Genomic DNA, 15,566 nt, shown 5'->3' on the forward strand with positions numbered 1-15,566 from the left:
AGTAAACAGTAGTTCTTGTCAGTCCTAGTATTCTACCTACTGTACGGTCACTGTTTACTAGTGAGTAACACTGACTACTCAGGGGCTCAGAGTGTCACAGTCCCTCTAATTTTTTTTATTTTTTAAATTTTTTTTTTTACTGGAGCAGTATTTTTTCAACTTGGGTAGCAGGAAATATTTTATTTGTTCATAGAACTAATTGGCATTCTTTGCTTTGCATTATCATAGCTTTGTGTTCCTCTGTCTACCAGGTGTGAGGGTAAGAGGCAGAAAAAAGAAAGGAAAACAAACAAAGGCCAAACCTGCTCTCTTGTTCCCTGGATACTCAGAACTAGAAGAAATCTTTTCCAGATGGTCTTTTGCCATCGACTACACCATTTCCCCCTCTCTGGTTAATATTTTGTGTCCATTTTCTACCAAGTTCAATTCAGTTCCTTTCTCCTACCCATTGAATCTTGTCTGCGTTATCAGCAGACTCATTAATCTGTTTAGTCTAGTAATAGTATAATTCAGAGATAATGTTTGACATTCAGATAAGTGATGCCTGTGTGAATCTCATGTTTGAAAGACAGATGCAATCAAATATGTTTATTGAAGAAATCTTACACTTGTAATTGTTGGTACTTGTCCATTGAGCTATACTTGTCATTTTTGAGGGAGAAGTCTTAGCCCTGAGGCCTTTAGGCCTGTAGACTGCCATTCATATTGAACTTTTTTTTTTTTTAAAGAGTTTATTTACTTATTTGACAGAGAGAGATCACAAGTAGGCAGAGAGGCAGGCAGAGAGAGAGGGGGAAGCAGGGTCCCTGCTGAGCAGAAGCCCGATGTGGGGCTCGATCCCAGGACCCTGAGATCATGACCTGAGCCGAAGGCAGAGGCTTAACCCACTGAGTCACCCAGGCTCCCCCATATTGAACTTTATTGTCCATGCACATTAAACTCCTTAGAAGGGGAGTCAGTCAGACTTTAGAGATGTGATGTTACCTGACATTAGAAGAGTATGTATGTATATATACACACACGTATGTGGATAATTATACATATGCACATATATATTTCTAACTCCAATTTTATTACATCCTGCCATTTATTAAATCTTAACTATATCTAGCAATCTCTTAGTGAAATTGAAAGAATTGATTCTCTCCCTAGGACAGTTATTGATCCAAGGGGAAGGGCTAGATGTCTTCTATCACCTAGCTAAAAATATATAAATTAATCTATACGAGTATGTAGTTCATGAAAGGTATTCTAGAATAAGTTCATATTCTGAAAGAGGAACCTGATTGAGAAGGCAAAATGGGAAAAGACACAGACAGCCAATCCACTATTTGTTAAGGAGATGGAGGCTCCAAACATGTTTAGAGATTCACTCAAAGTCACAGAGCTACTTATTGGCAAGCTGGCATTCAAACTCAAGATGCCTGACTGTTGTATATTAACAGACTGACTTTAAATAAAAGTTGGCAGCATTTAGTAATTACTGAGAAATGCTCAGAAATGTTATTGTCTTTCACTCTCCCTCTCTCTCTTTTTTTTCACAGTGACAGGAATGGTGTTGAAATAGTCTTAAATGAAGAACACATTGTACTTAATTTTATCCTTTTGGGCAAGGGAGACTTTAGCTTTCATGGCTCCTGGGGATGAAAGAGATAACGGGAGTGTTATTTCTTCTTCCTTTACTCATTCTTCCCTAGTAATCCACCCCCTCCTAAGAGAATAACATTGCTTCATAGAGACCAGGTGTGTATTTCTTTCCAGTTCCAAGAAAGCACAGGGATAAGATGTTTATGCAAAGGGAATTTCTGCTGTAATACATCCTTACTTCTTGGCGTAAGTACATTGGAAAGGAAGGAATCAGTGGGTTCCCTTATCTGTAGTCAAGAGATTTCCAAGCTCCTAAAGAGAAGAGCTAATGATTAAGTACACAAAACTCTGTGTGTGTGTGTGTGTGTGTGTGTGTATGCATGCATTTATTAAGTGTCAAGTATTCTTAGAGACAGTTTCTGGTTTATAAAAATTTAAGGTCTATTTTTGCAAATTTATTTTGCAGACCTTTTCAGAGGCAATTAGATTTAATGTGGATTTTGGAGTTTTTGAAATAGTTAACAATGCTCCACAACTTCTGGAAAAGCAACTGAAAAAAATTCTACAAAACCAACAACCTCGAAATCCCATCTATGATGTTATAAGGAAAGGAAAGAATGATGTTAAACCTGTTCAGATGAATGCCCCCTATGAAGATAAGACCATTAATATCAACTACAATATCATGGTAAGAAAGTGTGTTTGAGTTTATATCTTGCTAGGTATATAAAACATTAGGTAAGACTAACATGAGGTTCCTTGGGCTTAATTTAACTATATTTATTAAGTTTTACTGTACTTAAACTTAGTATTTGTTATTTTATCATCTTATTCATGTCAAATGGCCAATTTAATCTAGCAATTTTGTTGATGTTAGATTTTCAATATGAGAAGATTCCTATAAATCCCTTTGAATATTTAGGATATCAGGTTAATTTGGGGCAGCAGAAATATGTGTATCCTTTATAGTTTAGATGCATTCTAGAAAATGTGGGTGTACAGTGAATTTATCTGGTTTGGGTTCTATCCTATTAAGCAGTTGGGAATTATGATTTCTGACCCTCAAGTTACACTATGTGACCCTGACCTCCCTGGCCTTAAATTCTACTCTCAGCTTCTGGATTTTGGATTTTGTCTCCTTAACATGAGGTTAAAAACAAAACAAAACAAAAACAAACAAACAAACAAAAAAACAAGCCCAGGTTCTAATCTTGGCTCTTTAACTTAACCAGCTCCGTGTTCTTGAACAAGTCATTTTGATGAACCTTATTTTCATCACCTGTCAGATGATTCCTTCACTACCTACTACTAGGTTTGTTGTGGCTCAACTGAAAATAAAATGAATGTTTAACATTTTCCATGATTTGAAGTGTCTGATGAAATTAGACTAAAATATGTTCAATACTTATGATATAGCTCTTCTCCAGCCTGAAAGTTCTTCAGTGTTTCTTTTATTGAATTCCAGTATATTTCTTTCTTGTCTACTTTCATCAAATTAAATGTATTAATAATGATAAAAGTCTTTAAAATGCTTTTACAAATACTAAAAATAAAAAACCATGTTATAGCATCATTTTGAAGTTTAAACAAGGAAATATATTCTGAACTACAAAACACCATATAAATTATTACAATATACATTCACGATAAAAACTCTCAACAAAGTATGTTTAGAGGAAACATACCTCAACATAATAAAAGCCACATGTGAAAAACCCACAGCTAACATTATCTTCAATCAGGAAAAATTGAGAGCTTTTCCTCTAAGATCAAGAATAAGACAAAGATGTCCACTCTTACCACTCTTATTCAACATAGCACTGGAAGTACTAGCCATAGCAATCAGACAAGACAAAGAAATAAAAGGCATCCAGATTGGTAAGGAAGAAATAAAACTTACACTAACTACAGATGACATGATACTATATGTAGAAAACCTTAAAGACTCTACCAAAAAACTACTAGCACTGATAAATAAATACAGTAAAGTTGTAAGATACAAAATTAGTATACATAAATCTGTTGCATTTCATGCAAGCTCATGCCAAATAAAAACTCATTAAAAAATAAATTGCTTAAACATGTTAAAGCCTACCCAAAATCAATAGTACACACTGTATATGGTGAAATACTGTAATCATCTCCATTAGATCCTAAGAAAAGAAAAAGTATACTTTTATTACTAATTCAAAATTATTTTAGGCTTCCTAGACAAAGCTTAAACACAATAAATATAATTACTATCAATTTGCAAGAGTAAGCTGAATTGTTTTTATTTATATACTAATAAATAAATGATTTTTAAAACTGAAATATTACAATAAAATCCGGTAAAATTTGTATGTAAACTTAACATTTGAGCCATCCTATCACAAAGTCAAGGACTCCAGAATCCTCAAAATAATAAAAAAAACATGAGCACCAAAATTAGATTATTTCACATGTTAGGAAATGACATAAAGCAATGATTTAGAAAAAAAGAAAATTTCAAGTATGAGGAAATGCATTTTACTTAATTTCTTACCAATCTTATTCAAGAAAAAGATAAGTAGTCTGGTAAAATAATTGAAGTAATTCAACAAACTATGTGTAAGAGAGTAATTAAAATGGAAAATGAGCAAATAAAAAGATGTTTAATAACACAAATGATCATAAATATGCAAATGTAAGTAGAGCCAGAAACCATTTTTAAGACATTAAATTGACCTATAATTTTTTTAATTTAAATTCAATTAGTTAACAAATTGTACATCATTAGTTTCAGAAGTAGAGTTTGATAATTCTTCAGTTGCATATAATACCCTGTACTCATCACATCACATGAAATGGGCCTACAATTAAAAAAAAAATAACAACATCCAGTGTTAGTAAAATATTAATTGCTACAATCTTTGGGAATTAATCTGGCACAATTGATTAAAATTAAAAGTACTATGACTTATGCCTGGGAAAGCCACCTTGGGATTTTTATCCCATACAAATAAATGTGTATGTATAGGAGCTGACTGCAGCACTGATGTCAGTAGTATAAACATATTATATGTTTATCAACCGAAGAACTGTGGAATAGTATATGACTATTAGAAAGAATGTGTTTGAGCCATGTCTGTTGTCCTGATGAGATAGATGCTCATGTTGTATTGTTCACTGGAAAAACCAAGTTGTAAATTAAAGCATGTAATATGATTCAGTTTTTATATAAAATAAATCCTACATAAGTGTTCCCAAAAAATCTGTTGCTTTTCTATACACTAAAAATGAAGTGGCAGAAAGAGAAATTAAGAAAACAATCCCATTTGCAGTTGCACTAAAATAATAAGATTCCTAGGAATAAACCTAAGCAAGGAGGTGAAAGATCCGTACTCTGAAAAGTATAAAACACTGATGAAAGAAATTGAAGAAGATACAAATGGGAAGATACTTCATGCACATGAATTGGAAGAACCAATTTTGTTAAAATGTCTATGTTACCCAAAGCAGTCTACAGATTTAATGCAATCCCTCTCAGAATACAAACTATACTTTTCATAGAACTAGAACAAATAATACAGAAATTTGTGTAGAGCCACCAAAGACCCTGTAGTTAATCTACAACAAAGGAGGCAAGAATGTACAATGGAGAAATGACAGTGTCTTCAACAAATGGTGCTGGGAAAGCTGGACGACATCATGAGAAACAATGAAACTGGACCCTGTTCTTACACCAAACACAAAGATAAACTCAAAATGGATTAAAGACCTAAATCTGAAATCTGAAGAAAACATAGGCAGTAATTTCTTTGACATTAGCTATGGAAACATTTTTTTAGGGATGTCTCCTTAGACAAGGGAAACAAAAGCAAAATTAAAATACTGGGATTACACCAAAATAAAAAGCTTCTGCACACAAGGAAAACCATCACCAGAACAAAAATGGGAGAAGATACTTGCAAGTGGTATATCCAGTAAGGGGTTAATATGCAGGCTATATATAAAGAGCTTGACACCAGATAAACAATCCAATTTAAAAAATGGGCAGAGGACTCTGGAAAACAGTATGGAGTTTCCTTAAAAAGTTAAAACAACTACCTTATGATCCAGCAATTGCACTACTAGGTATTTACCCAAAGGATACAAAAGTAATAATTTGAAGGGATGCATGCATCCTGATGTTTATAGTAGCATTATCAACAATAGCCAAATTATGGAACGAGCCCAAATGTCCATTGACTGATGAATGGATAAAGATGTGGAGTTTGTGTGTGTGTATATATAGATATTATTCTAATATATTATCTAGTATATATATTATTCTAATATATTATCTAATACTCATATATTAGAATATTATTTGGCCATCAAAAACAATGAAATTTTGCCATTTGCAACAATGTAGATGGAACTGGAGAGTATTATACTAAGCAAAATAAGTCAATCAGAGAAAGACAGATACCATATGATTTCACTCATATGTGGAATTTAAGAAACAAAACAAATGAATATAAGGGGAGAAAAGAGAGGCAAACCAAGAAACAGACTCTTAACTAAAGAGAACAAACTGATGGTTACTAGAGGGTGGGAGGATTGGTGATACAGGTGATGGGAATTAAAGAGTGCACCTGTGATGAGCATGGGGTGTTGTATGGAAGGGCTGAATCACTAAATTCTACACCTGAAACTAATACTACACTGCATATTAACTAACTGGAATTTAAATAAAAACTTGAAAAAAAATAAAAAATGGGCAGAGAACTTGAAAATACATTTTTCCAAAGAAGACAGACAGCCAGCAGACACCTGAAAATATGTTCAACATCACTAACCATCAGCAAAATTCAAATCAAAATTACAGTGAGATATCACCTCACACCTGTCAGAATGGCTAGAATCAAAAAGACAAGAAATAGTAAGTGTTGGTGAGGATGTGCAGAAGATGGAGCCCTCATGCACTGTTGGTGGGAATGCAAATTGGTGCAGCCACTGTGGAAAACATTATGGAGTTGCCTCAAAAAATTAAAAAATAGAATTACCATATGATCCAGTAATGCCATACTGGGTATTTACCCAAAGAAAATGGAAACTCTAATTCAAAAAGATACATGAATGCTTACGTTTATTGCAGCATTATTTATAATATAATTACTTATAATAATAAATTGCAGCATTATTTATAATATTAAGATACGGAAGCAACCCAACTGTCCATTGATAGATGAATGGATAAAGATGTGCTATATATGGCTGAATCATTCCCATGAAAAAGAATGAAATCTTTGAGATCTTACCATTTGCAACAACATGAATGGACCTAGAGGGTATAATGCTAAGTGAAATAAGTCAGTCAATGAAAGACAACTGTTATATGGTTTCACTCATATGTGGAATTTAAGAAATAAAACAGACAACGAAAAGAGACAACCAGACTCGACTATAGAGAACAAACTGGTGGTTGCCAGAGGGGAAGGGATGGGAGGGTGGGTGAAATAAAGAAGATTAAGGGTACACTTAGTGGGATGAGTACTGAATAATGTACAGAATTGTTGAATCAGTATATAGTACACCTGAAACTAATATAACACTGTATGTTCATTATACTTCAGTTTTAAGAAATAGACATAGGATCTGAATAGACATTTCTCCAAAGAAGATGTGCAGATGACAAAAATGCACATGAGAAGATCCTCAACATTAATCATAAGAGAAATGCAGTCAATATTGGGAGACAGGGATGGCGAGTTGATGTGGAATGGAGAGTGACTGCTAACGGATATGAGGTTTTCTGGAAAGTGATTAAATTTTATCACGGTGATGGTTTGGGAATATACTAAAACCATTGGATTATATATTTTAAATGAATGAATTGTATAGAATATGAATTATATCTCAAAGTTATAAAAAAGGGAAATGTGTATGTATACACATATCCACAAATCTCAATGAACTATTTCTACACACCTTTTAGAATGAGTAAACTATGCAACACACATTGACAATACCAAGTGCCAGTCAACATGCAGAGCATTTGGAATTCTTACATCGTTGATGAGAATTCAATTTTGGAAAACAGTTTGGCAGTTAGCTTTCTAAGTTAAGCATATACCATACTACACATCTGCTCTACTTCTGGATATTACCAAAGAAAAATGAACAGTTCTGTTCACACAAAAACCTGTATGTGAAAGTCTGTTGTTCCTTTATTTATAGTCTCCCAAAGCTGTAATAAACCCAAATTTCCTTTAAGTGGGGAGTGAATGAACAAACCGTGGTTCATCCATACAGTGGCGTGCCACTCAGCTGAAGAGGAATGAAGAAGAACGAACTAGTGATCCGTCTAAGAACATAGGTCAATCTCAAATGCATCATGCTAAATGAAGGAAGCTATGTCCTATATTGATTCCAATTATATGACACTTTGGAAAAGGCCCAACTGCAGAGAACCAGTTGGTGGTTGCCAGTGCCTGGGGTTAGAGGGAGTCATTGAATGCAAAGCGGCAGGAGGAAGTTTGGAGGATGTTGGAACTCTTCTCTATGATTCTAGTCATGGTTATTCAACTGTTAGTATTTGTTAAAATGTGTAGAGCTTGTTCCTAAAAAGAATGGATTTTTGCTGTATGTATGTATTATTATTATTATTATTTTTAGTTTTAAGGAGTAAATAATTTTACCTTAGGTAAATTATTTCTGTGCTTTTCATAGGTATTTATTAGGTTGCCATTTTATGTTTGACCAGATTGTTCTGGGTTTTTTTTTTTTTTTTGGTCTTTATATTTTAGTTATTTGTAAATACCTTGAAGGGACATTTTGACAGTTAGACTAAAGACTTTTCATCAGTTTTGATTTTAGTCCTTTTAAACTTTTCATTCCATTTCATTTTTGGGTCAGATAGATACAAAGACATTCAAAAGGGGATGAGTTATCAGTGAACTGTTTATTAAGTAAATATTAGGCAAATTTATTTTTTATGACTGACTAGTCTTGACAACCTTTTAGTATTCCTCAAGGGGGTGTACCGGTCTTAATATGTGGTCTGGTGTCTTTCTGGGACGCACTGAATGCATTGCTAATGAGAATCCAAGAGTCGTGTGTGGCTGTCTGTGTGTAGCGTATGTGGAGGCCTCTTTGGAGTTTTTCTGACTACAAGATCCACGTGTCCTTCAGATCTCACTCATAAGCAATAAGGCCATCAACAAGACGCTACTGTTCAGGTGCTGGCTGCTTCCAAAGTTTCTTGTTTTTTCATTACCCAGAAGAGAGTCTTTGGTCAGGGCCAAATGGATGTTTTGGACTGAACAGAAGGAAAGCATTGTTTTCCAGCCGTGGGGAGCTTAAGGACTTCATGCCACGTGCGAGCAGTGTTGAGCACAGGTGCACGCTCAAGAACATCAGCTCGTCAGATGTTGGCAGCGCTGCTCTGTGAGCCTTTCATCTCCTCATGCAGTGAGCAGTGGGCTGTGCTGACTGAGGTTAATATCCCAGCACAACCGTTGCCTCAGCAGATAAGCAACGGAAGTCACATAAACGCCTCCACCCTTGCCTCACTGGGACGTGTGCTGTACCAGTGGTTTTACTTATCCAGGAACATTTGTTTAGTGTTCAAAGTACTGACATTCCTTAGATTTCTGGAAAAAAAAACCAATGATTCCGGAGAATCATTAGTGAGTAAAAGTTTGAGAGCGAGCTGCAACTCAGTAACTCTTCCATGACTTTGTATGGTCCTCACAACCTCTAAATAAAATCTGAACGCCTTCATGTCATTGGAAAGAGCATTGTAATTATGCCTGCCTGCTTCTCCAGCTGGCTTCCCGCCTTTGTTCTCTGGGAAAATCTTCGCTGTTTTAGTGCCCGGGTGCTCTCCCACAGAAGCCCGAACTTGGGCCCTGCACTCTACTACTATTACTTATTGAATTATCTGTAAATTCCTTAAAGACACTTCCTTCCTCCCTCCCTTCCTCCCCTGCTTCCTTCCTACCTTACAACCTTCCTTCCTTCCTGATTTTATTTACTTGACAGAGAGAGAGGGAGCAGCAGGCAGAGGGAGAGGGAAGAAGTAGGCTCTGCACTGACCAGGGAGCCCAGTAGTCTTCATCCCAGGACCCTGAGATTGTGACCTGAGCTGAAGGCAGAAGCTTAACTGACTGAGCCACCCAGGCCCCTCAGGGCCTTATCTTTCTTGCTAACCTTGGTCTTCCCAAATAGTGCATGGGGATGTTAAACAGTTAACCAAATTTTCTAAAATTGGAGGGACAGGGGCCTGTCGTGACCGCAGTGGTCTTATCAAGTGTTCTGGTTAGCTCTTTTTCTGTTTGTGATTTTTTTTTTAATCCATTTTGCAACTGTGCAAATACGGAAAGTGACTTTTTTTCCTCACATCTCTTCCTTCAATAGGTTACTTAACTTCTCTGGATTCAGTTTGTTAATCTGTAAATGGGGCTAATAGTTGATGCAGGGTTGTTGAGAGATTAAGCAAGTAGCAGAAAGGCAAGCAATGGCTACAAATGTGTGATTCCAAGGTCCTTGCTCTCTCTCTTGTGAAACAGAAGGTCGAGGCAGGGCTCCAGGTAATACTACTCTAGTGACTAGGCCTTGGCTGTCCTGAAAGGTGATTTTCTTTGACTCTTTTTCTTTTTCACGTGTCCTCTAATAGTGTCTCAGTCGTGAAGAAGGTATTGAGTGGATCAAAAAAGAAAGACTTCCAGCGTTCCTGGAAAGTGATTGTTACTTTGAATACAGGTATTGTAGTCCCATCAACAAACCTAGTTTTTAATTGCCTGGGTTTTTTTTTTTCTCACCTAAAATCATTTTTCTGTACTTTCTTAATAAAATCGTATACTTTTAAACCCACTGGAGTTTGTATCCCACCTGCTATAGTATGTGAGTGATAGAGCGTTTGTAAAAATCACTTAACTTTTCCAAAGAGAACTCACAGGAATAGTTCTTAATAAATGTACTTCAGCTGTGCTTCTTTGATCATTATGTTTTAAAAATTATCTACTTATGGGTATTAAGGAGGGCACGTATTGCATGGATGGTGTGGTGCATAAACAATGAATTCTGGAACACTGAAAAGAAATATAAAAAAATAAAAATTAAAAAAATAAAAATTATCTACTTGTGATAATGGTGCAGACTGTTAAAAAACAAATATAAGTATGTCATGAAAAAGCATGTCATAGTAGATCAAGTTTTTCTTTTATAGTTCCTGACTTATAATGTGTAAATACCTAAACATTCTGAAATTTTCCTGAAATTTGACCTATACTTGGAATCCCATTTTAAAAATCAAGTAAAATAAATTAGGAGAGTCATTATTAGTTAGTAGTTCTGTGAATAAGCCATTAATTTGAGCAGATCCTAAGAGAACCATTGTGCAAAAAAGTGAGGAGATTGACTTGAAAATAAAACAAAATAAAATTTTAGGGTTTTTTTTCCCCCTGAATTCTACCATCTTTGAAACTTATTTCAAGTTTTGTATGATTTCTAAAATGCAGATTAGCCAAACTGGTCTCACAAGTGAGATGGAGTGGATCAGGTATGAACTTCACGCTCAATGCAGATTTTTCCCCGTGGGTCCTGAAAAAACCAGCCAGCCCACCACCACCTGTTGCTGAAGAAGAGAATGTTATCATCATGAAAAAGTTCTACATTTCTCTTGGCGAGGTAAAAGTATGAGTGTTTCTTCATGACTTGGCACTTCAAGGAGACTTCTCATTTTAGGGATAAGAATTGCATTTGTACCACTTGAACAGGGGAAGTGATTTCAAGTACTTCTAAGGCAGGTTTAGCAAAACTTTTTTGTGGAGTTATGCTGACGCCTTTGCTCTGCACTTGTTCACTTGAAATGTAATTGGTATTATTATCTTCATGTGTACAGAGGAACAAAGGAAAGATTGAAGAATGTGCTCAGTGTCACCCAGGAAGCAAGGAAGGGTAACTTGAATTGTATCCATGGTTTCATTATTCATTCCAAAATTGTCATTGTTTGGAGTCTCTAATTTTTGTACAAAATGATGATAAATTGGGTCTTCTCCTCCCTATTGTCAAGATAATTCCTCGGCAGTAAAATGCATGACCCTTTCACTGTTATCAGATAAATTTGTCCTCCGTGAAGAAATGCTGGGTTGGTATGGGTGCATTGGAAGAGATCTAACCTAGAATCAAATGCCTTTCTGGAGAGTCACATTGTAGTGAAAACCGTTGTTTGATCTCTGGCCTCTAATTATCAGGTCTTCTTTCTGGGAACACATTTCCTATACACAGCTCTGTACAAAACCAGGAATTGCAAATATGTGGCCCATGTGTTGCTGCTCTCCTAGTTTCCATTCATGACAGACATTGCTAATCAATCACGGCAATTTTCCTGCTGAGCTAGGACTTGGCTCCAAATTCTTTTCAACACAGCCCTCTAGGCAAGCACTTCCAATTGATCAAAGATGTCATACAAAAGGAAAACCATTTACCATCTCTGTTGGAACAGATAGACTTAACCTGTCTTACCTGACCATTTATTTTCATGCGTAGTTCCTATTTAATTTTGTAGTTTGGCCAGTTGTGTTATTTCCACTGAGTTCATGCTGGGAATGTACTAAAAGCATATTTTACTTCTCTCTTTATACTTATTTTTAAGTATTTTTTTTCTTATGTATTACAGAAATGTCAGGAATGTCATAAAAAATGTACTGATAGTACAGGTTAGAAACATACAACAGGAAGAATCAATCTTGGGAAATAAGATCTGATTCTTTACATGTAAATTAAATTGAATGTAAGAGTAAAATTTAAACTAGTTTACTTTTGCTATTTTCTGTAATGAAAAAACTCAATTCTTCCCACTTGATTGACACTTTAACTACCTAATATCCTTTTTTTTTTTTTTAAAGGTTTTATTTACTTATATGAGAGAGAGAGAGAGAGCACAAGAGAGGGTAGGGTCAGAGGGAGAAGCAGACTCCCCACTGAGCAGGGACCCTGATGTGGGTCTTGATCCTGGAACTCCAGGATCATGCCCTGAGCCAAAGGCAGTTGCTTAACCAACTGAGCCACCAGACACCCTCTAATATATTTTTTAAAAAAGATTTTATTTTTATTTATTTATTTTAGAGCTAGAATGAGGGGTAGGGGCAGAGGAGGAGGGAGAGGGACAAGCAGACTCCATGCTAGCTTAGAGCCTGACATGGGGCTTGATCTCACGACCCTGAGATCATGACCCTAGAGGAAATCAAGAGTTGATTGCTCAACCAACTGAGCCACCCAGTCGCCCCACTGATATTTTCTTAATAGCTTTTGAACTTGGAAGATTCAAAATTCTTTGAGCCTTAAATCATTTAAATCATGACTATGGACAAAGATTAATCTTTATGATGATAACTGTTAATATTTCTTTGAGTCTTCATTATACCACCTAAACATGAACAATCGACTCATCTCTTAAACATATTAAGTGGTTGTCTGACTGACTACTTACTACTACTCTCCTAATTTTTACTCAGCAATCTTTTTTGCCAAGTTGAAATAGCACGGACTTTTGTATATTGGCCTCTCTCAATTCCCTGACAGGTCTTCATTATTTTGGCCTTCTCAGTGCTTAGGATACTGCTTGGAATAGAGTAGTCACTCAATAAATATATGTTGAATGAACATATATTAATAATAAATGACTTGGTTTTATTTTTTTAAAAGATTTTATTTATATATTTGAGAGAGAGGGAGTGAGAGAGAAAGAGAGAGCACAGCATGGGGGAGGGTCAGAGGGAGAAGCAGACTCCCTGCTGAGGAGGGAGTCCAATGCGGGACTCGATCCTGGGACTTCAGGGTCATGACCCGAGCCGATGGCAGTCGCTTAACCACCTGAGCCACCCAGGCACCCAAATGACTTAGTTTTAAAGGAAGGAAAAGAGAGAACAAAAGGAAATTAGAATCTTTCAAAGCTTTTATCTGTGTAGAAAACCTTACTTCTAAGAGGGGCAGTGACTACCTGGGTGACACATTTCATTTCTCTCTCTTGCTTTTTGGTCTCCTTGTGTGGCCCGACTTGCCCTGCTAATTCTGTATCACAGTCAGAGAACAATACCTATTCCTTTTGAGGCCTGCCTCTTGTGCGAATTCCTGATACGAAGGGCCAACCTGGGACAACCTATCTGGAGAAAGGAGAAAGGAGAGTAATGCTGAGTAATGCTGGACGCCCCCCACTCTGCTTCTGTTGAACAATCTGGGTTATCTTAGAAAGATTGTGAGGACATTACTGAGAGAGGCAGGCATAGGAATTTTCCTAGGACAGCCGAGAAATGGGCTTCTCAGGACTAGGATTCTGGAAGCTGAAGGTCAGCTGGGGAACTGGGTCAGCTGGCTCGAGGGTACACAAAGCGAAGGAAAAATTGAAGGCTACATCCAGGGGCAGGTGGAGTCAGGAATCAGTTTTCAGGAAGCTTACAATCCAAGCAAAGCTGGGAAAACAGAATCGAAGGCATGGGTCGTTGAGCCGGGGGTGGGGGGGGTTCAGTACTCCTAAGAGTAAGTCTGTGATATTAGGGAGGCGTGGTAAAAAACGCAGAACCAGATCAGACAGAATTAGGGGTAGGAAATAATTGGGAAGTTATAAATGTGGGAGTAGCTGGCAAAAGATATAGCCAAGAACTGAGGAGTCAGGTGACTGCCAAGACAGCGTGGGATGGCATGACCCTATAATGCAGCCAGGAAGGAGGGCTGCAGGCCTCTGGCAGAAGAGTGGAGAAGGCTTTAGTGAATACTGGGCTCCTTTTTATCTTCGGTCATCTAATATCCAGATAATCTGAGTTGAAATTTCCTTCCCATTATTCTCAGGTAATGAATTTTTTCAGTACGGCATTCTCTCCTTTCATGGCATCATTTTCCCTTTCATGTTGTACTATGCAAATTTAACGTTCTAAGGACGAGTCGAGGTCTGCGATTGGGAGAACACTGCTAATCTCAATGTTAAACAAAGGTGCTCCTTTCTTCCTAGGCCTCCTATACGCAAACAAAAGATTGGTTTGTCTTAGCAAAACAGAGTCTGCAAACAGCATCCACGTTTTCATTACCAACTTATGTAGTCCACAGCAAACTTGAAACACCGGTTGTTTCATCTGTTTCTGGTAAGCAGAAAGGACAAGAATGATTTCAGAACCCCTTTTTAAATCTTTGTTTATTGTTCTACTCTCTCAGTGTAACATGTGGTGGGGGGGGAATAATCTCCATTCCTACCCCCTACCTGCTTCACTTTCTACTGTTTTTATCTTTAAAGATTTATTTGTTTTAGAGAGAAAGAGAAATTGAGCTGGGGGAGGGGCCGAGGGAGAGAGAGACTCTCCGTCTGACTTCCCCTGAACGCAGAGCCCAACGTGGGGCTCCACCTCACAACCCTGAGATCATGACCTGAGCTGAAATCAAAAGACCAACACTTAACTGACTGAGCCACCTAGGCGACCTTCTACTGTTTTTTGAGAGGCAGCTTGACATGGGAAAAAGAGAATGGGTTTAAAGATTTTATTTATTTATTTGTCACAGAGAGAGATCACAAGTAGGCAGAGAGGCAGGCAGAGAGAGAGGGGGAAGCAGGATCCCTGCTGAGCAGAGACCCCAGTGTGGGGCTCGGTCCCAGAACCCTGAGATCATGATCTGAGCCAAAGGCAGAGGCTTAACCCACTGAGCCACCCAGGCGCCCCAAGAGAATGGGTTTAGATGGGTTAATGCTTATTAACCGTGTGACTTTTTGAAGTTATTCAAGAAGCCTTGCTTTTCTCATCTGTAAGATGAGAATAATAATATACTCTACATGTCTGGAAATGGCCTGGCCTAGTGCCCCATCCCTCCTTGGCAGTTAGTAAATGTTTGTCTTGTCTTTACTTCCTGTGACAGTTTACAGATTCTTATTATTAACTATTTGAATTTACGTGGGTGGAACCTTTCTCTCTTCTTGAAAGTATGTAGTCGTTCATGCAACTTGAGTTTTCCTTCTAAGTTCAGACTTGTTTTTCTCCTTGAAAAAC

General features: G+C 37.0%; 1 protein-coding gene across 1 annotated transcript in view; it reads left to right on the plus strand.

The window, feature by feature from the left end:
* RGS22 (regulator of G protein signaling 22) overlaps positions 1-15,566 on the plus strand; it is a gene marked incomplete at both ends in the record, with an annotated part of 112,547 nt that overhangs the window by 24,468 nt on the left and 72,513 nt on the right. The window contains 4 exons of the mRNA XM_080801634.1: positions 2,054-2,275; positions 10,211-10,296; positions 11,055-11,223; positions 14,543-14,672. Coding sequence (XP_080657760.1) covers positions 2,054-2,275; positions 10,211-10,296; positions 11,055-11,223; positions 14,543-14,672 — 607 coding nt within the window. The remainder of the gene's footprint in view (positions 1-2,053; positions 2,276-10,210; positions 10,297-11,054; positions 11,224-14,542; positions 14,673-15,566) is intronic.

Source organism: Martes martes (genome assembly GCF_963455335.1).
Source record: "Martes martes genome assembly, chromosome: 4".
Lineage (NCBI taxonomy): Eukaryota > Metazoa > Chordata > Mammalia > Carnivora > Mustelidae > Martes > Martes martes.